This window comes from Caretta caretta, chromosome 14, assembly GCF_965140235.1.
Source record: "Caretta caretta isolate rCarCar2 chromosome 14, rCarCar1.hap1, whole genome shotgun sequence".
Classification (NCBI taxonomy): domain Eukaryota; kingdom Metazoa; phylum Chordata; order Testudines; family Cheloniidae; genus Caretta; species Caretta caretta.
The window spans coordinates 37,924,207-37,948,007 of NC_134219.1; the positions used below are offsets into that span (position 1 = coordinate 37,924,207).

Below are 23,801 nucleotides of genomic sequence, written 5' to 3' on the forward strand. Positions count from 1 at the left end.
ATTCACATCATGTCTGTTCTCAAGGACACACACAGGAATAGAAAACTCACCTGCACACTGATTTCAACTCAGGTGTACACTCACAATAATGTACACTGACAACAACACACATGTGAGCAATGTACTTGACTAGCAAATGCACACTGAAAGCAATGTCTCAGTACATTGCATTTCCAATGTAATCTCACAAAAAGAAACACATAAGCCAGATTGACACTAGAAACTTTCACCATCACAGCAATGTCAGATTGGAAGCGGGATTTTTTTTGCCACATTTCTATACCCGTAAAACCCCTAGTGTAAACATGGTCAAACCAGCTTACAGATGCTTCTGCAATGTGGCTTGTTTCTCTCAGAGCACGAGTGTAAGCAATACCACCAAAACTACTAGTACATTTACATTAGGACAGTTTATTTGTATTGCTATACCAGCAAAACTTTTCCAGAGTAGACCTGTGTCATCAATATAAAGGGAAGGGTAACCACCTTTCTGTATACAGAACTATAAATCCCTCCTGGCCAGAGGCAAAACCCTTTCACCTGTAAAGGGTTAAGAAGCTAAGATAACCTCGCTGGCACCTGACCAAAATGACCAATGAGGAGGCAAGATACTTTCAAAGCTGGAGGGCGGGGAAACAAAGGGTCTGTCTGTCTGTGTGATGCTTTTGCTGGGAACAGATCAGGAATGCTCTTCAGAACTCCTTAAGTTAGTAATTAATCTAGCTAGAAATGTGTTAGATTTCCTTTTTTTTTAATGGCTGGTAAAATAGGCTGTGCTGGATGGAATGTATATTCCTGGTTGTGTGTCTTTTTGTAACTTAAGGTTTTGCCTAGAGGGACTCTCTATGTTTAGAATCTGGTTACTCTGTAAGGTAGTTACCATTCTGATTTTACAGAGGTGATTCTTTTACTTTTTCTTTCATTAAAATTCTTCTTTTAAGAACCTGATTGCTTTTTCATTGTTCTTAAGATCTAAGGGTTTGGGTCTGTGTTCACCTGTACAAATTGCTGAGGATTTTTATCAAGCCTTCCCCAGGAAAAGGGGTGTAGGGCTTGTGGGGATATTTTGGGGGAAGACGTCTCCAAGTGGGCTCCTTCCCTGTTCTTTAACACGCTTGGTGGTGGCAGCATAGGGTTCAAAGGCAAGCTATTGAACAAAACCGTCCCCAGGACTGACCCTTGGGGCACTCTGCTGTCAACTAGACATGGAGCCATTGATCACTACCTACTGAGCCCGATGATCTAGCCAGCTTTCTAGCCACCTTCTATTCCATTCATCCAACCCATACGTCTTTAACTTGCTGGCAAGAATACTGTGGGAGACTGTCAAGGTTCCTTTCCCACTCAGAACTCTAGGGTACAGATGTGGGGACCTGCATAAAAACCTCCTAAGCTTATTTTTACCAGCTAAGGTTAAAACTTTCCCAAAGTACAAACTATTTTACCTTTTGCCCTTGGACTTTTTTGCTGCCACCATCAAGTATCTAACAAATATATAATCGGGAAAAGAGCCCGCTTGGAAACGTCTTTCCCCCCAAAATCCTCCCCAAACCCTACACCCCCTTTCCTGGGGAAGGTTTGATAAAAATCCTCACCAATTTGCATAGGTGAACACAGACCCAAACCCTTGGATCTTAAGAACAAGGAAAAAAGCAATCAGGTTCCTAAAAGAAGAATTTTAATTGAAGAAAAAGTAAAAGAACCACCTCTGTAAAATCAGGATGGCAAATACCTTACAGGGTAATCAGATTCAAAACATAGAGAATCCCTCTAGGCAAAACCTTAAGTTACAAAAAGACACAAAACCATGAATATACATTCCATCCAGCACAGCTTATTTTCTCAGCCATTTGAACAAAACAGAGTCTAACGCATATCTAGCTAGATTACTTACTAAGTTCTAAGACTCCATTCCTTTTCTGTTCCCGGAAAAAGCATCACACAGACAGAGAGAACCTTTGTTTCTCCTCCCCCCATCCAGCTTTGAAAGTATCTTGTCTCCTCACTGGTCATTTTGGTCAGGTGCCAGCGAGGTTATCCTAGCTTCTTAACCCTTTACAGGTGAAAGGGTTTTTCCTCTAGCCAGGAGGGGTTTAAAAGCTGTTTACCCTTCCCTTTATATTTATGACAGAGACCATGTCAAAAACTTTGCTAAAGTCAAGGAATAACATGTCCACTGATTTCCCCTCATCCACGGAGCCAGTTATCTCATCATAGAAGGCAATTAGATTAGTCAGGCATGACTTGCCCTTGGTGAATGCATGCTGACTGTTTCTGATCACTTTCCTCTCCTCAAAGTGCTTTAGAATTGATTCCTTGAGAACCTGCTCCACAATTTTTCCAGGGACTGAGGTGAGGCTGACTGGCCTGTAGTTCCCCTGATCCTCCTTCTTCCCTTTTTTAAAGATGGGAATGTAGGTGTTGTGTGTGTTTTTATAATGTAGGTGTTGTATGTGTCTGGGTGTATCTCTCACCCTACAAGGGATGGATGCTCAGCATTCCAACTGCATCCATTTACCCTGCACCTTCTCCCTGAGCACAATCTCCCCCCATTGTCTGAACTTCAATCAGTCACCAGTTCAAGTTTCCCACCAGCCCAGTAGTACCCACCAATGGCATCTGATATTGGTCTGAAAAAGAATGGGGTCATGGGTTTTTAAAAGGTCTATGTACCTCCATTTCTCCCAGGGCTGTGACTCTGCAAAAGCATGACAAGAAACCAATGGAAGCAAATGGAAACGTGACCTTGTACTTTAGTAGGCTTTGATACTGACCCCAAATCACGCCATGTTATATCAATTTCATTGTAACCTAAGGAAACAGATCAGCTAACATTGTCAGAAACTGCATTTCCTCCAAGTTTTCATCAGGGCCTCTTTGACCTCTTTATTTCTCAGGCTGTAAATGATGGGATTGACCAGGGGAGTCAGGACAGTGTAGAAGACAGAGAGAACTTTCTTGAAGTCACTCAGTGTGTTGGTCGTTGGGAACATATAGACAGTTAGCAGAGTTCCATAAAAAATGGTCACCACAATGAGGTGGGAAGAGCAGGTGGAAAAGGCCTTTTGCCTCCCAGTGGTGGAAGGGATTCTCAGGATGGTCGCAATGATACAGATGTAGGACATCGAGGTAAATAGAAATGGGAGCAGTGAGAAAATCAAGATGAGTGTGAAAGCCAACATTTCCATCAGGTGAGGATCATTACAGGAGAGATTTATCAGGGGAATAAGATCGCAAAAGAAATGGTTAATATCATTGGGGCCACAGAAAGTTAACTGTGATATTGAGAACGTTGTTATGCCATTACCTAGGAAGCCACCTATCCAAGAAGCACCTGCGAGCTGGATCCAGGCCCTGCCACTCATACTGGCTGCATAGTGCATTGGATTGCATATCGCTAAATACCGATACTAAGGCATCACCAATAAGAGAAGGCATTCTGTACCTGCCAGAGAACCAAAGAAATAATATTGTGTGAGACACCCACTAAATGAAACAGTCCTGTCCTCATCTCAGGAGACTGGCCAGCATCCTGGGCAGGAGGGTCGAGGTGTAGAAGGTCTCCAAGCAGGACAAGTTTCCCAGGAAGAAGTACATAGGGGTGTGAAGGTGCTGATGAGTCACAACTAAGGTCACAATGAGGATGTTCCCGGCCATGGTTGCAATGTAGATCACAACAAATAGCAGGAAAAGAAGGATTTGCAGTTCAGGGAAAGTCCCAAATCCCAAGAGGATGAATTCTGTGAGGGACATTTGATTTCCTTGTTCCGGGCTCACCATGAGGCATGCCTATGGGGAAGAAATTAACTCTGTGATATAAATGAACAACATTCACTCAATAAATGTCAGCATTGTTTTCTTTGTCTCCCTCTTCTGGCTACCGAAAAAATAGCTGAGTTGAGAATAGAAGACAGGGGTGGGGAAATGCCATCTCCCTTGATCCCTGGGACAGATTTCATATCTGAGCAGACTGCCGGTTAAACAAAATGTGAATCTCTCTGGAAACCTGTGTAGTACCTTGACAGATGGCACCAAGCACTCAGGTACTATGGTGTTGGGGCTCACACACCACCGCACAGAAACACAGATAGAGGAAACAGATTAGGTAGGTATCAGTCCAAGTAGTAACAGATATCACTGCCTGGTGTCTAAAAGCAGAAAAAGTAGGCTGGAGTTCCACGGCTGAAATGGGTCAGAATGTTATATTTGAGGGGAAGCTGCAACACAGAAAGAAACCAAGCAAATAGGGCTGGGAGTTGCAATGGGTGGGCAGCCAACTGCAAGTTAATTGCAGGGGAAATTGGCAGCCTAACTCTGTTAGCGTCCTTTGAAAAGGTTCTCCTAAACAGACAGAAACACCTGTCCTTTGCTAGGACAATAGTTCATAGTCCTGCAGTAGGACGCTCCACATACAGAGACTCAGCCAGGTGACCATCTTATGCAAGGAAGAATGAAATTTGAAAAACCCTGCAGTTAGCCCCCAGTGTTGGAAATGTTACTGCTGGTCATACAGTTACCCAATCTCCTTTTAAAGCGAGAATCCACCCATTTTGCTAAAAAATTACCCTCTCTTGCATAAATTATTTCTATTGGAAATTTTTAAGAAATGTTATATTGTCATATTAATAGAGCAGTGAGGAACCCAAATTTCCATTTCATGGGTAATTCCATGATTTCAGATGATGGTTTTCATGCCAATTTTGACTTTTTTAAAATGCATTTATCATTAATTTTATTTCTAGATTATTTTTATTTTAGATTACTTGCTTTTTAAATTTTTATTGTATTTTATTTGTATATTTTAAAATTATTGAAATGTTATTGTTCTTTATTTCATTTATAAAAAAATATCTAACAACCTTTTTTTCCCAAACAAAATTTTATAGAAATAAATTGGTTTCCATGTAACATTTTGATCTTGATGAATTGGTATTTTCTGATGGAAAATATTCCAAGAGACATTTTTATTAGCTCTACATTTTATTCTTCTTTTCTTTACATTTGCCTAAAAAATATTAATTCTCTCTTTTTGTGGCTGTCGTATCTGCCATTTTTTCAAACTGCCAAATTGGAGACAATTGCTTATTTCAGAAGGTGGAGAAAGCTACTAGGGGTGAGACTGTTGTAGATTTGATTTTGACAAATACAGAGGAACTGGTTGAGAATTTGAAAGTGGAAGGCAGCTGGGGTGAAAGTGATCATGAAATGACAGAGTTCATGATTCTAAGTAAAGGTAGGAGGGAAACAATACAATAAAGATAATAGATCTCAAGAAAGGAGACGTTAGCGAACTCAGGGAGTGGGTAGGTAAGATCCCATGGGAAGCAAGTTTGAGGGGAAAAACAGTTCAAGACAAGTGGCAATTTTTCAAAGAGACATTATTAATGGCACAAGAGCAAACTATCCTACTGTGTAGAAAAGATAGGAAGTCTGGCAAGAGACCGCCCTGGCTTAACCACGAGAGCTTGAATGATCTGAAACTCAAAAAAGAGTCCTACCAACAGTGGAAACTAGGTCAAATGACAAAGGATGAATATAAACAAATAACACAAGTATTCAGGGACAAAATGAGAAAGGCCAAAGAACAAAACGAGATTAAACTGTCTGGAGACATAAAAGGTAACAGGAAAACATTCTTCAGATACACTAGAAGTGAGAGGAAGACCAAGGACAGGGTAGGCCCGTTACTCAATGAACAATAATAGAAAATGCGGAAATGGCAGAAGTGCTAAATAACGTTTTTGTTTCTGTTTTCACAAAAAAGTTTAGGAGCAACTGGACATCTAACATAGTGAACACTAGTGAAAATGAGGTAGGATCTGAGGCTAAAATAGGAAAAAACAAGTGAAAAATTACTTGGACAAGTTAGATGCTTCAAGTCACCAGGTCCTGATGAAATACATCCTAGAATACTCAATGAGTTGACTGAGGAGATATCTGGGCCCTTAGCAATGAGATTTGAAAAGTCAAGGAAGACGGGAAAGATTCCGGAGGACTGGAAAAGGGAAAATATAGTGCCAACCTCTAAAAAGGGGAATAAGTACTAACTGGGGAACTACAGACCAGTCGTCTTAACTTCAGTACCCAGAAACATATTGGAGCAAATAATTAAGCAACCAATTTGCAAACACCTAGAAGATAATGATGTGGTAAGTAACAGTCAACATGTATTTGTCAAGAACAAATCATGTCAAACCAACCTGATAGCTTTTGTTGATAGGATAACAAGCCTTGTGGATGGAGAGAAGGGGTAGATTTGGTATATGTTAACTTTAAGAAGGCTTTTGGTGTATGTTAACTTTTAAAAAGGCATCTTATAACTAGGAAAATACAATCTAGCTGGAGCTACTGTAAGGTGGATGCATAACTGGTTGGAAAACAGTTCCCAGAGAGTAGTTATGAGTGGTTCACAGTCAAGCTGGAGGGGCATCACAAGTGGGATCCTGCAGAGATTGGTTCAGGGTCTGGGGTTTTGTTCAATATCTTCATCAGTGATTTAGATAATGGCATAGAGAGTACACTTACAAAGTTTGCCGATGATACCAAGCTGGGAGGGGTTGCAAGTGCTTTGGAGGATAGAATTTAAATTCAAAATGATCTGGACAATCTGGAGAAATGGTCTGAAGTAAATAGGCTGAAATTCAAGAAGGACAAATGCAAAGTACTCCACTTAGGAAGGAACAATCAGTTGCACACATACACAATGGGAAAGGACTGCCTAGGAAGGAGTAATGCGGAAAGGGATCTGGAGTCATAGTGGATCACAAGTTAAATATGAGTCAACAGTGTAAGACTGTTGCAAAAAAAGCAAACATCATTCTGTGATCAGCAGCTGGAGTCTCTGTTGTCACCTCCTCACTTAGCATATCAGGGACCAGGATCCAGGTTATTCAGTCCATCTTCTTTCCCCACCTCATTGACGTACTTCCATGTTCCCAGTAAATAGAAGTCATATCCCAGAACAGCTACTGAGGTGTCATTGTCATGTCAAGTAACGTGCCCTGTGCCTCATACCCTCCGCCAAGTGGGGAAAGTCTTTTCTGATTCATTATACATCCTTCTGGGGAAGGTGCAGTCTCCCAAGGCACATCTGTTCTGGGGAACGTAACAAGCAAGGAAAGGTTTGTCTAAAAATAAACCAAACACTATGTCAGTAGAGTCAAACTTCTAATCTCAAAGGGAAAGTCCTGAAGAGGGAAGAAACTTCTAATGCTAAAACAAATCTCTCTCTTTATTGGGTGAATGCTACGTTGACTGTCAAGAAATAACGCATTAACCCTAGAAATAAAATTTACACCTGAGATTTTCAGAGCCACTTAAATGATTTAGACACTGAGTTCCCATCCAGTTCCCTTAGAAAGTTTTTAAAATCTCAGCAGAACATTAGCTGATCTTTCATTTTCTGCAATAAAACCTCCTCTTGCCCTTCATTGCAAGCACACGTGTACCCAGTCCCCATCCAATAAGCTCATTCAATCTCTTTGGGTAACATTTTAAAAAGAGTCTAAGTGATTTAGGAGCCTACATCCCATTTTCCAAAGCGTCTTAGTTACGAAGGCTTACCAGCCTAAATCTCACTGAAAGGCAATGGGATTTAGGCTCCTATGTCACTTTTCAAGTTTGCTGAAGATTTTTTGCAAATGTTACCCTTATTTCAATGGCTACTGGTCAGTCATTTCTAAAACGAGACGTGCTGGCTGCTGCTCAAATAAAATGCAGATTCAACAAGGTGTTTTACACATTTAGGTTGAGATTTTCAAAGGCTGGTAATGTACACAATAAACACCCAACTCCCAGGGAATTGCTATGAGAGTTTGGCACCTAACTACATTAGGCTTCTTCAAAAAGCCCAGACCATTGAAGCATGGAGGTTAGAGACCTGGGATTATAAAGTGCAAATAGTTTGTTCCCAAAACCCTGACAAGTTTCAGGGTTACACTGATCTTCAGTGCCACAGCAGTTGTACAAATTAGATAATCTTGTACCAGAACTGTAGGCCTCTAATTGGTCTGTTGGAATGTTTGATAAGCAACTGAACAGTACAGATTCCGTCCTATAGAGGACAGTGTTATATGTTGACACTAGCTGTCAAGGTTCCTTCCCCTCTCTGAACTCTAGGATACAGATGTGGGGACCTGCATGAAAACCTCCTAAGCTTACTTTTACCAGTTTAGGTTAAAACTTCCCCAAGGTACAAATTATTTTACCCCTTGCCCTTGGACTTCCACTGCCACCACCAAACTTTATCTGGGTTCCCGAGAAAACGTCGTTTGGAAACGCCTTTCCCCCCAAAATCCTCCCAACCCTTGCACCCCACTTCCTGGGGAAGGTTTGGTAAAAATCCTCACCAATTTGCATAGGTGACCACAGAACCCAAACCCTTGGATCTTAGAACAATGAAAAAAGCATTCAGTTCTTGAAAAGAAACATTTTAATAGAAGAAACAGTAAAAAGAATCACCTCTGTAAAATCAGGATGGTAAATACCTTACAGGGTAATTTCATTCAAAACATAGAGAATCCCTCTAGGCAAAACCTTAAGTTACAAAAAAGACACACAGACAGGAATATTCATTCTATTCAGCACAGCTATTTTCTCAGCCATTTAAAGAAATCATAATCTAACACATACTTAGCTAGATTACTTACTAAATTCTAAGACTCCATTCCTGTTCTGTCCCTGGCAAAAGCATCACCCAGACAGACCCAGACCCTTTGTTTTTCTCCCTCCTCCCAGCTTTTGAAAGTATCTTGTCTCCTCATTGGTCATTTTGGTCAGGTGCCAGCGAGGTTACCTTTAGCTTCTTAACCCTTTCCAGGTGAAAGGATTTTTCCTCTGGCCAGGAGGGATTTAAAGGTGATTACCCTTCCCTTTATATTTATGACACTAGCCAATTCATGGTCCGATCTGGGTACAGTCAATATAATCGTTTCAGTTATGTGTATTGCAATATATTCTGCAACTTGACTACAAAACTGTGCTTCTTGTCCTGAAGGAAAGGTTTGTTCCAGCCTTTACAGAAGAATACAAATATGCACTTATTTCTGAAAGCAAAACAAACTAGCAGATTGTTATTCCCAGTCCTCTCCTAGCATAATTTGCTCCCTAACCATGTCATAAGGTCTCAGTCCAATGTATCACCAGTGTGAATAATTGTGTGTCCACAAAGCTTTGTTGTTCATAATGCCCAAATGTGGAACATTTGTGGCTCACATCATTGTATTCTGGAAAAAAGAGGTTTCTTTTTTTTTTTTTTTTTTAAATAATCTCCAGCAAAACTATTGAAGACAGCGAGGAAATCCCATTGACTAACACTTTGAAGGATACATGTCTAAACGGAAAATTGGCTCTAAGACAGGGATGGACCAGAATCTTCACACACTGTGGCTTAAATTTTTAATTCCAAGATTATTGACTCTAAATGACTTAAGCAATAGTTTTAACTGAAGTCATGGATTTAACAATTACTGACTATTTGCCATTCCATATGAACAGCTGCCATCTAGAGATCATTAGAAAGGATGCATAAAACATGTGTCACATTAACCTTGACTTTCCCTGATGCCCATTTTCCAGTATAGCCGCCCCTTTCCCAGCCTTCACCCTCTGCTATCCCTAGTATCCATGATACAGCAGAGCTGCCCCTTTCCCATCCCTCAGTCTCTGCTGCCCGCAGTGCCCCTTTCCCAAGGGGATATTCTGCTTGTGCAGCCGGCACTGAAGCCGATACCGCCATTTTCTCGCTTCTATTTTTAGCGAGCTAGCTGGAGTACAGCTAGAGCGGCTACGTCTACAGAAGTTGCCATTCACCCCCCCCCCGCCCCAACCCCGGCTACAGCGTAGATGCACCGCAAGTGTCTAAACTGTGAATTAGTCACTCTGGTCTCTCTTTCCATCAGTCGGCTGCTTTTAACTTGGTAGATTAGAACAGATTATCAGCATTCCATTGTAATGCAGAAACAAACTAGGGAAATATAGGCTAGATGGAGGTACTGTAAGGTGGGTGCATAACTGGTTGGAAAACCTTTCCCAGAGAGTAATCATCAAGGGAGTACCCCCAGATCTCTTTCCACAGTACTTCTTCCTAGGCAGTCATTTCCCATTTTGCATGTGTGCAAATGATTGTTCCTTCCTAAGTGGAGTACTTTGCATTTGTCTTTATTGAATTTCATCCTTTTTATTTCAGACCATTTCTCCAGTTTGTCCAGATCATTTTAATCCTATCCTCCAAAGCACTTGCAACCCCTCCCAGCTTGGTATTGTCCACAAACTTTATAAGTGTACTCTCTATGCCATTATCTAAATCACTGATGAAGATATTGAACAGAACAGGACCCAGAACCGATCCTTGTGGGACCCCACCCGTTATCCCCTTTCCAGCATGACTGTGGACCACTGATAACTACTCTCTGAGAATGGTTTTCCAACCAGTTATGCACCCACCTTATAGTATCTCCATCTAGGTTTCAGAGTAGCAGACGTGTTAGTCTGTATTTGCAAAAAGAAAAGGATTGTGGCACCATTAGAGACTAACAAATTTATTAGAGCATAAGCTTTCGTGAGCTACAGCTCACTTCCATCTAGGTTGTATTTCCCTAGTTTGTTTGTGAAAAGGTCATGTGAGATGATACCAAAAGCCTTACTAAAGTTAAAATATACCACATCTACCACTTCCCTGCATCCACAAGGCTTGTTACCCTGTCAACAAAAGCTATCAGGTTGGTTTGACATGATTTGTACTTGACAAATCCATGCTGTCTGTTACTTATCACCTCATTATCTTCTAGGTGTTTGCAAATTGGTTGCTTAATTATTTGCTCCATTATGTTTCCGGGTACTGAAGTTAAGCTGACTGGTCTGCAATTCCCCAGTTGTCCTTACTTCCCTTTTTATAGATGGGCACTATATGGGCATCCTGTGTTCTGTGGCACAGGTTAGAGGGTTTCCTTTTGCTTTTCTATTCTTTTTGAAGGAATCCTGGGGATGAAATACACTATGAGGAACACCATTTAATTATACAATTTCCTAACATTAGCATTCCATGGTGATGTTTCAACTCCATATTTTTATAATGAAGGAATCATGTATTTTTATGTGTGTGTGTGTTTATATAAGTCTCTCATCATACAAGGAATGAATGCTCAGCATTCCAAGTGAGGCCATTATCCCTGCACCCTCTCACTGAGCACAATCGCCCCTCATTGTCTGAACTTAGAGCAGCCACAAGTTCCAACCTCCCACCAGCTCAGTAGTACTCACCTGTGGTATCTTACACAGACCTCTTAAAACCTGTGACCCCATTTTTTAAGGACCTATCTGTCTCCACTTTCTCCTATGGCTGTGACTCTGTAAGAGTATGACAGGAAGCCTAATGAGCTAATGGAAACACGAACTTGAACTATACCAGGCTTCAGTTCAGGCCGTAAACCAGCCTATGGTATGTTTATTTTATTTTAACCTATGGAAATTGATGGGTTAGCATCATCCAAACATGAATTTACTGCTAGCTTTCCTCAGGGCCTCCTTGACCTCTTTGTTTCTCAGGCTGTAGATGAGGGGATTGACCAGGGGAGTCAGGATAGTGTAGACGACAGAGAGAACTTTCTTGAAGTCTCTCAGTGTGTTGGTTGTTGGGAACATATAGGCAAACAGTAGAGTTCCATAATACATGGTCACCACAATGAGGTGGGAGGAGCAGGTGGAAAATGCCTTTTGCCTCCCATTGGTGGAAGGTATTCTCAGGATGATCACAATGATGCAGATGTAGGACATCAAGGTAATTAGGAATGGGACCAGTAAGAAAATCAAGCTGAGTGTGAAAGCCAACATTTCCATCAGGTGAGGATCATTACAGGAGAGATTTATCAGGGGGATAGGATCACAAAAGAAATGGTCAATAACATTGGGGCCACAGAAAGATAACTGGGATATCGGCAATATGATTATGCCAGTACATAGGAAGCCACCTGTCCAAGAGCAACCTACAAACTGGAGGCAAGACCTGCCACTCATATGGGCTGCATAGTGCATTGGATTGCATATTGCTAAATACCTATCATATGACATCACCGATAAGAGAAGGCATTCTGTAGCAACCAGAGAAGAAAAGAAATAATATTGTGTGAGACACCGACTATATGAAATAGTTTTGTTCCCACTCAAGAGACCGTCCAGCATTCTGGGCAGGATGGTTGAAGTGTAGCAGGTCTCCAGACAGGACAAGTTCCCAAGGAAGAAGTACATGGGGTTGTGAAGGTGACGATAAACCACAATAAGCACCACAATGAGGATGTTCCCAGCCATGGTTGCAATGTAGATCACTAGAAACAGCAGGAAAAGAAGGATTTGCAGTTCAGGGAGAGTGCCGAATCCCAGGAGGATGAATTCTGCAATGGACGTCTGATTTCCCTGTTCTGGATTCATCATAGGTTGTGTCTACGGGAAAGAAATTCCCTCTGGGATATAAATGAAGAACATTCACTCAATAAAACGTTAGCATTGTTTTCATTGTCCCCCAGCTGGCTATTGAACAATAGCTAAGTAGAGAGTGGAGGCTAGGGGATGGGAAATGGGGAAAAAAACCATCTCACTTGACCCCTGGGATAGATTTCACATCTGATCAGACTGCAGGTTAAACAAAATGTGAATCTCTCTGGAAACCTTTGTACTTACTGGACAGATCACACCAACACCCAAGTACTGTGGTGATGGGTCTCATGTACAATCGTACAGAAACACAGATAGATATTGGTTCAAACAGTCATACATTTCACTTCCTGGTCTATCAAAGCAGAACAGAGTCCTTTGACAGGCTGGAGTTCCACTGCTGAAACGTGTCAGGATTTTATATTTTAGGGGAAGCCACAACAAAGAAGCAAACCAAGCAAATAAGGCTCGGAACTGCAGTGGCTGGGCGGCCAACTCCAGGTGAATTGCAGTGGAAATGGACAGTCTAACGCTATTAACGCCCTTTGAAAGTTTTTATCCTAAACAGGCAAATACCTGTCGTTCCCTAGGACAATATTTCATTGTCCTGCAGTGGGACACTCTACACGGAGACCCAAACTTCATTACAAATAAACAAACAAACAAACAAAAATCCAGCTAGAAACCACCATTTTCGTAGAAATTTATCCTCTATTGCAAGAATAAACTCTCCTTACCAATTTCTAATTTTATACAATTTGCTATTTTCATATTATGATAGTGGTGTGGAACCCAAATTTTCATTTCATCATCAATTCAATGATTTCAAACGTTGGTTTTCATTCCAACTTTGTCTTTTTTTAAATGTATTTATCTATTTTTAATTTTATTTCTTGACTATTTTTATTTTATATTACTTATGTTATTTTATATATTTATTGTATTTTATTTGAATCCTATTTGATAATTTAAATTTATTTTATATTAGTTTATTTTTATATTTTATTTCATTTGATATTATTTTATAAAATATGTACAATAACTTTTTTCCTAAACAAAATTTTGTAGAAATTGATATGTACCCATGGAACATTTTGATCTCAATGAACTGACATTTTCTGATGCAAAAATATTCCATTTGAAAAAAAATTTCTGCTCTATTTCTTATCCTCTTCTTCTTTACCAGTGGTTAAAAATATTAATTCTCTCTCTCCCCCATCTTTTTGTTAGGAATGGCAGATGAGAGAGCCACAATCTCTCTTGCCATTACTAATCCTTAGAGAAAGAAGGTGGGTGAGGTAATACCTTTTATTGGACCAATTTACTAATCTTTATTAACTGCTAAGTAAGGACCTGATTCTGCGTACAGCTATGCACAGAGTTAATTTTACAAATCGGGAATAATTCTGTTCAGTCTGAGCCTTCTCTCGGTGAAGTCAAAGATAAAATCTCCACTGACTTCAGGGATGGGGCCCATTGATTTCCTTCAGCCTTCTTTGTCACTTATAGCTCAGCAAGACTTGATTTCAGTCAATAGATGTTGGTAAATGTCAATATCAGCTGAGACACTGAAATCAACAACAGGAAAGATCAGTAACAGTCGACATTAGTCCAGCCTCCCGCTGCACCTTACACCTGCAGGGTTGGGTGTCACTGGCCCCGCAGCTGTGCAAGAGCCCTCTGCACCCAACTGTCACATGAGTGACACGCTCGCAGCCCTGGCCATGGATCTCTGCTCCACTGGGCCAGAGCAGCCGCCTTCCCTGCCCCTCTCACTTTGGTGTCTTGAACCCCTCAGCTGGCAGAAAGTGAACTGTATCCCTCCTGTCACTGCTGGGAGCCCCCCGCATCCCCACTGCCCTAACCCTGACCCCAACCTACCACCACTGCATTTCCTGCAACTGTAATAATTGAAATAGTGAAAAAATTGGGAATAATCATAAAGGTAAAAATCCCAATATTAATCATCAAAAGGGCAAAAGAAAAAGAAAAGCAAATTCTGCCAAGCCTACTTATAGCCAATGTCTGCACCCTGAGCTCTGAGCACAGCAGCAAATATCAGCTCTGCTTTACCCACCTCATCTCACTAATGCTCTCAACACCCCAGTGAGGGGAGAGCTGCCATCAAGGGCACAGTCCTGTATGTAGTATGGAGGGAAGCTCAAAGAGGAATGAAGGATGTGCCAGTGTTTGAAGAGCTCGCTTTGGACTTGAGAGATGTTGGTTCAATTCCCTGCTTCTTCACAAACTCCTTGTGTGACTTTCAGGCCAGATTTCCAAACGCCGGTAGGTACGTAAAAATGCACACAGATGCCTGAGTAGGTGCGGTACCTAACGCCCATCGATTAAATATCCCACTAGGGGTGTCTGTGTCTTTAGGTGCTGAAACACCTCTATAAATCTGTCCCTCTGGGTGTAAGGTCCCTGTCTGTAAAGCTGGGATAATAGCACCTCACAGGGTGATGGGAGGATAGATACATTAAAAACAGTGAGGTGCCCAGATACCATGGTGATGGGGGCCATACAAGGAGCTAGGATAGCAGTGACCTGAGAGATATTTTCTTTTTCCAAATTCAGTCATATTGCTTTGGGTAGAGAGTTTAAAGAGAGATCATTGTGAAATTCCCCTTAGGTAACTAATTTCATGGGAATCCAACAAACTTACATTGCTTCAAAAACCTCAAGATTCAAGGAGTGGGCAGGAAAAGGTAGATTTACCTCTAAGGCGGGTGAGTCACAAACTTGAAACTGATGTCACCTCCTCACGCAGCATTTCTGGGACCAGGATCCAGGTTATTCAGTCCATCTTCTCTCTCCACCACATTCATATACTTCCATGTGCACAGTACATAGAACATCATATCCCAGAACAGCTACCATGGCTCTGTTATGTCTGGTAACATGTCCTGTGCATCACAGCCTGCGCCAAATGGGGAATGTCTTCTCTGATTCATTATATATCCTTTTGTGGGAAGGTGTAGTCTCCCGAGGCACGACTGCTGTGGGGAACGTAACGGATAAGGAAAAGTTAGTGTTTCATTTTTTTCTAGGCGATGTCAGCAAAGTCAAACTTCTAGTCTCAAAGGGAAAGTCATGGAGAGAGAAAACACTTTTCATCCTTAAACAAATTTCTGTTTCCTGAGTGAATGTTATTTTGATTGTGAAGTAATAACTAATTAATTCTAGGTTTCAGAGTAGCAGCCGTGTTAGTCTGTATCCCTCAAAAAGAAAAGGAGTACTTGTGGCACCATTAGAGACTAACAAATTTATTAGAGCATAAGCTTTCGTGAGCTACAGCTCACTTCATCGGATGCATTCAGTGGAAAATATAGTAGGGAGATTTTATATACACAGAGAACATGAAACAAAGGATGTTACCATACAGACTGTAACAAGAGTGACCAGGAAAGGTGAGCTATTACCAGCAGGAGAGTGGGAGGAGGTGGGGAGGACCTTTTGTAGTGATAATCAAGGTGGGCCATTTCCAGCACTTTACAAGAACAGTAGGAGGGGAAATAAACAAGGAGAAATAGTTTTACTTTGTGTAATGACACATCCACTCCCAGTCTTTATTCAAGCCTAAGTGAATTGTATCCAGTTTGCAAATTAATTCCAATTCAGCAGTCTCTTGTTGGAGTCTGTTTTTGAAGTTTTTTTGTTGAAGAATTGCCACTTTTAGGTCTGTAATCCAGTGACCAGGGAGATTGAAGTGTTCTCCGACTGGTTTTTGAATGTTACAATTCTTAACGTCTGATTTGTGTCCATTTATTCTTTTACGTAGAGACTGTCCAGTTTGGCCAATGTACATGGCAGGGGGGGCATTGCTGGCACATGATGGCATAGATCACATTGGTAGATGTGCAGGTGAACGAGCCTCTGCGAGTGTGGCTGATGTGATTAGGCCCTATGATGGTGTCCCCTGAATAGATATGTGGACACAGTTGGCAACGGGCTTAGGAATAAAGTTCATGGCTGAGATTGCCAGAGCTGCCTAAGTGATTTATTCCAGAGTAGCAGACATGTTAGTCTGTATCTGCAAAAAGAAAAGAAGTACTCGTGGCACCTTAGAGACTAACAAATTTATTTGAGCATAAACTTTCGTGAGCTACAGCTCACTTCATCAGATGCATCGATGAAGTGAGCTGTAGCTCACGAAAGTTTATGCTCAAATAAATTTGTTAGTCTCTAAGGTGCCACAAGTCCTCCTTTTCTAAGTGATTTAGACACCAATGTCGCATTCAATTCCCTTAAGCAGCTTTGAAAATCTCAAGATAGTTAGCTGAGCTTGCACTTTCTCCAAAGAAACCTCCTGTTGCCTTCAATAGCAGCCACACTTGTACCCAGTCCCCCTCCAATAACATTGGATAATCAGTTCAGGTAACATTTTCAAAAGTCTCTAAGAGATTTAGGTGCCTAAATCCTATTTTCAAAAGTGTCTTAATTACCAAGGCTTAGCAGCCGAAGTCTCACTGAAAGTCAACAGGACAGGCTCCTAAGTCACTTTTGATGTTAGCTTATGTGTCTTTCATAATGTTACCCGATTGAAACTCAGATAAAATGCAGGTAGAACAAGGTGCTTTACATATTTAGGCTGGGATTTTAAAAAGGGGGTAATGTATACAATATACAGCAAAATCCCACTGAATTCCTGTGAGAATTTGGAAAATTACTTTCGGCTTCTTGGAAAAGCCCAGAGCATCCAAGCATTGTGATTATAACCTGAGATTATAAAGTACAAACAAGTTCTTCCCAAATCCCTGACAAGTTTCAGGATCATGTGGATCTTCAGTGCCACAGGAATTGTACAAATTAGATAATCTTGTACCAGAACTATAGGCCTCTGATTGGTCAACTGGAGTGTTTGATAAGCAACCAAACAGTACAGATTCTGTCCTGTAGAAGACAGTGTTATACATTCACACTAGCCAATTCATTGTCCAATTGGGTACAGTCAATATAATCATTTCAGTGTGGGACCCACAGTCAAATCCCTGCTCCACATTAGAGGGGGGTGGGGACTGAACCTGGGTCTCCAACACCCTGTTGAGTGCCCCCCACCCCCTTTAGGGTTCCCAGCTGAAAATCGCAAACAAAGATAATGTCTAACTCCAGGGGAGAGATGGGGGTAAGGCAACTCTCTTCTAACCGGCTATTCTGCTTGGCTAGATGAGGTAGCTCCTTGCTCTGCATGCTGGCCTCTGGGGATCCCTTTCTTAGCCGCCTACTTCTCCCCATGCACCGTATAGGGAGCCTGGCTGCCAAACTCAGGGCTGAGGTTCCTACTGGCTGGTATGGCGCTAAAGTTGAGTCATTGCAACACTTAAGTCCCTTTGTGGATCTAGCCCTAAGTTATTTCAGTGTATGGAATTCACCAAGATATCATTTACTCACATTCAGCAAGTAAAATACAGTTCAATTTTATTCTGACTAACAGTACTGGTATTGATTCCTCTTAGACTTTCAAATGTTTATACATCCTCAAGAGTTATAAGCACAGATCACCAAAAATGGAGGGAGAAACAAGGGCCACACAGCATCAGAGTATTACACAGTAAATCAGGTTTCAGAGTAACAGCCATGTTAGTCTGTATTCGCAAAAAGAAAAGGAGTACTTGTGGCACCTTAGAGACTAACCAATTTATTTGAGCATAAGCTTTCGTGAGCTTAACAGCTCACTTCATCGGATGCATACTGTGGAAAGTACAGAAGACCTTTTTATACATACAAACCATGAAAAAATGGATGTTTACCACTACAAAAGGTTTTCTCTCCCCCCACCCCACTCTCCTGCTGGTAATAGCTTATCTAAAGTGATCACTCTCCTTACAATGTGTATGATAATCAAGTTGGGCCATTTCCAGCACAAACCCAGGGTTTTACAAGAACGTCTGGGGGGAGGGAGGGTAGGAAAAAACAAGGGGAAATAGGTTACCTTGCATAATGACTTAGCCACTCCCAGTCTCTATTCAAGCCTAAGTTAACTGTATCCAATTTGCAAATGAATTCCAATTCAACAGTCTCTCGCTGGAGTCTGGATTTGAAGTTCTTCTGTTGTAATATCGCAACTTTCATGTCTGTAATCGCGTGACCAGAGAGATTCAAGTGTTCTCCGACTGGTTTATGAATAAAAGAAAAGGAGTACTTGTGGCACCTTAGAGACTAACCAATTTATTTGAGCATAAGCTTTCGTGAGCTACAGCTCACTTCATTGGATGCATATTGTGGAAAGTGTAGAAGATCTTATTATACACACACAAAGCATGAATATATATAATATATATATATAATAAGATCTTCTACGCTTTCCACAGTATGCATCCGATGAAGCGAGCTATAGCTCACGAAAGCTTATGCTCAAATAAATTGGTTAGTCTCTAAGGTGCCATAAGTACTCTTTTTCTTTTTGCGAATACAGACTAACACGGCTGTTACTCTGAAATCTGGTTTATGAATGTTATAATTCTTGACATCTGATTTGTGTCCATTTATTCTTTTACGTAGAGACTGTCCAGTTTGACCAATGTACATGGCAGATGGGCATTGCTGGCACATGATGGCATAGATCACATTGGTGGATGTGCAGGTGAACGAGCCTCTGCGAGTGTGGCTGATGTTATTAGGCCCTGTGATGGTGTCCCCTGAATAGATATGTGGGCACAGTTGGCAACGGGCTTTGTTGCAAGGATAGGTTCCTGGGTTAGTGGTTCTGTTGTGTGGTATGTGGTTGCTGGTGAGTATTTGCTTCAGGTTGGGGGGCTGTCTGTAAGCAAGGACTGGCCTGTCTCCCAAGATTTGTGAGAGTGTTGGGTCATCCTTCAGGATAGGTTGTAGATCCTTAATAATGCATTGGAGGGGTATTAGTTGGGGGTTGAAGGTGACAGCTAGTGGTGTTCTGTTATTTTCTTTGTTAGGCCTGTCCTGTAGTAGGTGACTTCTGGGAACTCTTCTGGCTCTATCAATCTGTTTCTTCACTTCTGCAGGTGGGTATTGTAGTTGTAAGAATGCTTGATAGAGATCTTGTAGGTGTTTGTCTCTGTCTGAGGGGTTGGAGCAAATGCGGTTGTACCGCAGAACTTGGCTGTAGACAATGGATTGTGTGGTGTGGTCAGGGTGAAAGCTGGAGGCATGTAGGTAGGAACAGTGGTCAGCAGGTTTCCGGTATAGGGTGGTGTTTATGTGACCATCATTTATTAGCACTGTAGTGTCCAGGAAGTGGATCTCTTGTGTGGACTGGACCAGGCTGAGGTTGATGGTGGGATGGAAATTGTTGAAATCATGGGGGAATTCCTCAAGGGCTTCTTTTCCATGGGTCCAGATGATGAAGATGTCACCAATATAGTGCAAGTAGAGTAGAGGCGTTAGGGGATGAGAGCTGAGGAAGCGTTGTTCTAAGTCAGCCATAAAAATGTGGGCATACTGTGGGGCCATGCGGGTACCCATAGCAGTGCCGCTGATTTGAAGGTATACCTTGTCCCCAAATGTAAAATAGTTATGGGTAAGGACAAAGTCAGAAAGTTCAGCAACCAGGTTAGCCGTGACATTATCGGGGATAGCGTTCTTGACGGCTTGTAGTCCATCTTTGTGTGCAATGCTGGTGTAGAGGGCTTCTACATCCATAGTGGCCAGGATGGTGTTATCAGGAAGATCACCGATGGATTGTAGTTTCCTCAGGAAGTCAGTGGTGTCTCGAAGGTAGCTGGGAGTGCTGGTAGCGTAAGGCCTGAGGAGGGAGTCTACATAGCCAGACAATCCTGCTATCAGGGTGCCAATGCCTGAGATGATGGGGCGCCCAGGATTTCCAGGTTTATGGATCTTGGGTAGTAGCCTCAGAAACAATTCTGACATCATAATCAAAAAGGCGGACAAAGGAGGTGCTGTTGTCATCATGAATAGGTCGGAATATGAACAAGAAGCTGCTCGGCAGCTCTCCAACACCACTTTCTACAAGCCATTACCCTCTGATCCCACTGAGAGTTACCAAAAGAAACTACAGCATTTGCTCAAGAAACTCCCTGAAAAAGCACAAGTTCAAATCCGCACAGACACACCCCTGGAACCCCGACCTGGGATATTCTATTTACTACCCAAGATCCATAACCTGGAAATCCTGGGCGCCCCATCATCTCAGGCATTGGCACCCTGATAGCAGGATTGTCTGGCTATGTAGACTCCCTCCTCAGGCCCTACGCTACCAGCACTCCCAGCTATCTTCGAACAACACTGACTTCCTGAGGAAACTACAATTCATCAGTGATCTTCCTGATAACACCATCCTGGCCACTATGGATGTAGAAGCCCTCTACACCAACATTCCACACAAAGATGGACTACAAGCCGTCAAGAACACTATCCCCGATAATGTCACGGCTAACCTGGTGGCTGAACTTTCTGACTTTGTCCTTACTCATAACTATTTTACATTTGGGGACAAGGTATACCTTCAAATCAGTGGCACTGCTATGGGTACCCGCATGGCCCCACAGTGTGCCAACATTTTTATGGCTGACTTAGAACAACGCTTCCTCAACTCTCGTCCCCTAACGCCCCTACTCTACTTGTGCTATATTGATGACATCTTCATCATCTGGACCCATGGAAAAGAAGCCCTTGAGGAATTCCCCCATGATTTCAACAATTTCCATCCCACCATCAACCTCAGCCTGGTCCAGTCCACACAAGAGATCCACTTTCTGGACACTACAGTGCTAATAAACGATGGTCATATAAACACCACCATATACCGGAAACCTGCTGACCGCTATTCCTACCTACATGCCTCCAGCTTTCACCCTGACCACACCACACGATCCATTGTCTACAGCCAAGCTCTGCGATACAACCACATTTGCTCCAACCCCTCAGACAGAGACAAACACCTACAAGATCTCTATCAAGGATTCTTACAACTACAATACCTACCTGCGGAAGTGAATAAACAGTACAGCATCCCCTTTGTCATCAGTTGCCTTGTTTGCTATCCAATGGCTCTTACAGTGAATAAATGCCTGTTTCTCAAACCTTACCTTCTGCTTGTGGGGTCAGTATTTTGTGGCCAGTAGAAGGCACAGGAGGTGAACCAATGGGAATGAGGAGGCTTTACCCACTCAGGTGCTGAAGGATGGAATAGTGATTGGACCCTGGAGCATGATGTGGGACATCTGCATTCAATTTCCAGCTCAACCACAGATTTCCTGCATGGATTTGGGCATATCCCGTAATCTGCCTTGTGCCTCTGCAATATGGGGATATTAAGTCCATACCTCCTGGGAGTATTGTGAGGAGTCCTGTCATTTTATTTTTGTGATTCATTTTTTATTAATTTTCAAAAAGAAATTAACAAGAACAAGTGTTTCAACCTGTACATGTTACCCAACAGTGCATATTTTACAGGCTAGTTAAAAATGCAATTATGCAACTTTACAACTTGCCAGAGATTCAAGACTAGACAATACTAAATCAGACAAACATTGCAAGAGAGGAAGGGGGTAACAAGCATTTAAAAAAGACACAAATTAGCAAAAAATGTAAGTTGGGAACGGGAGCAGGAAGTAGGAGGGAGAAAGCAGAGAGGTCCTGTGGAATGGAAGTCAGGCATTATTTCAGCATTCTTTATTCAAAAGTATCAACAAAGAGGGTCCATATTTCTTCAAATTGGTATAATTTCTCCCCATATCAACAAACTCTTCTTTCTTGAGGTGTCCCATTGTTAATGACCAGGAGGTGCTGAGATAATATGTTGGTGACAGCCCTGTCATACACCTAGATAGGATGATGTTAACTGATCATTTCCCAGCATTGAACACACAACAGATTATGAAAATGCTATGTACTCTGAAAAATCCTGATGTCTCAAGTGGGGGGTGAGGCACCCAAAATAAATATATACTTTAAAATATTTTGTCATTCAACTGGGATTTTCAAGGGACCTAAGGGAGTTAGGTAACACAATCCCATTGAAATTTGGATGCCTAACCCTCTTAGGATCCTATGATAATCCCAGTGTAAATTGTTTTTTTTTTATTTTATATTCTTAATTGGGCTTAGTGTATGGGATTGCCTAACTCAAACCAAGTGTAATACAGTTCAATTTTATTCTGAATATAAAGATCCTGGTATTGATTGATCTCACATTTCAGATATTTGCACATACACAAATATTATAGCATCTCATTCCCAAAGACCTAGCCAGAACTAGGGACCACCCAGAATCTGTCTTTGTAACACAATAAATCAGCCCTGAGTTTCAGCATTTTCTCTTAATACAATAAGAAAAAAAAACACCCTTGTGATTTCTAAATTCTTGTAAAATCTACACATATATTGACAATTTTTCTCAGGGCCTCCTTCAACTCTCCAAAAAAACTGAGGAGTCCTTGTGGCACCTTAGACACTAACAAATGTAAGTCTCTAAGGTGCCACAAGGACTCCTTGTTGATTTTGCTGATGCAGACTAACACAGCTACCACTCTGAAACCTTCACCTCTCTGTTTCTCAGGCTGCATATGAAGGGATTGGCCATAGGAGTCAGAATTGTGTAAAAGCCAGAGAACACTTTGTTTAGGCCTCTTAGTGTGTTGGTTTTTGGTAGCATGTAGACAATGATTAGGGTCCCATAGAAAATTGTCACCACGATGAGGTGAGAGGAGCAGGTGGAAAAGGCCTTTTGCCTCCCGACGGTGGAGGGATTCTCAGGATGGTGAAGATGATACACATGTAGGAGGTCACGGTTAAAACAAATGGGGGCAGAGTGAATATAGCAGCCACAATGGTATTGGCAAGCTCCGTCCGGTTGGTGTCACTGCAGTAGTGATTTATTATTTCTGTGGATTCACAGTAGAAATGATCAAGTTCATTGGGGTCACAGAAAGTTAATTGTAACATAAGAACTATTACTATGGTCATAGCCAGAAATCTATTTATTCAAGACCCAGCTGCTAGCTGCAGGCAGAACCTGCCATTCATGAGGGCTGCATAATGAAGCAGTTTGCATATCGCTATATACCGATCATAAGACATCACTGCTAGCAGACAGCATTCTGCATCTACTAAAACTTAACAAAATAAAATTGTGTCATACAGCCACTGACAGAAATGGTTTTGTCCCTAATCAGGAGACTGGCCAGAATCCTGGGCAGGATGGTCGAGGAGTAGCAGGTTTCCAAGCAGGACAAGTTCCCCAGGAAGAAGTACGAGGGGGTGTGAAAGTGCCAATCAGACAGAACAAGAGCAATGTTGAAGATGTTCCCAGCCAAGGTCAGAAGGTAGATCACTAGAAACAGCAGAAAAAGAAGGGTCAGCAGTTCAGGGAGATCCCCGAATCCCAGGAGGATGAATTCTGTGATGGATATTTGATTCCCCTCTTCTGTGTTTGCCAT

The 23,801-nt window shown here is 41.8% G+C and overlaps 2 protein-coding genes and 1 pseudogene across 2 annotated transcripts; all 3 read right to left on the reverse strand.

Moving 5' to 3' along the window:
- Positions 1 to 2,837: 2,837 nt before the first annotated feature.
- Positions 2,838 to 3,780, reverse strand: LOC125621468 (olfactory receptor 10A3-like). The gene is made up of 2 exons (XM_048818320.2): positions 3,512 to 3,780; positions 2,838 to 3,225 (listed from the first exon to the last, which is right to left on the reverse strand). The coding sequence occupies exons 1-2, from the start codon at positions 3,778 to 3,780 to the stop codon at positions 2,838 to 2,840; spliced, it is 657 nt and encodes a 218-aa protein (XP_048674277.2).
- A 7,701-nt stretch (positions 3,781 to 11,481) lies between these two features.
- LOC125621826 (olfactory receptor 11A1-like) lies at positions 11,482 to 12,426 on the reverse strand. Its single transcript, XM_048819178.2, has one exon. The coding sequence runs from the start codon at positions 12,424 to 12,426 to the stop codon at positions 11,482 to 11,484; it is 945 nt and encodes a 314-aa protein (XP_048675135.2).
- A 10,459-nt stretch (positions 12,427 to 22,885) lies between these two features.
- LOC125621466 (olfactory receptor 5M5-like) lies at positions 22,886 to 23,801 on the reverse strand (annotated as a pseudogene).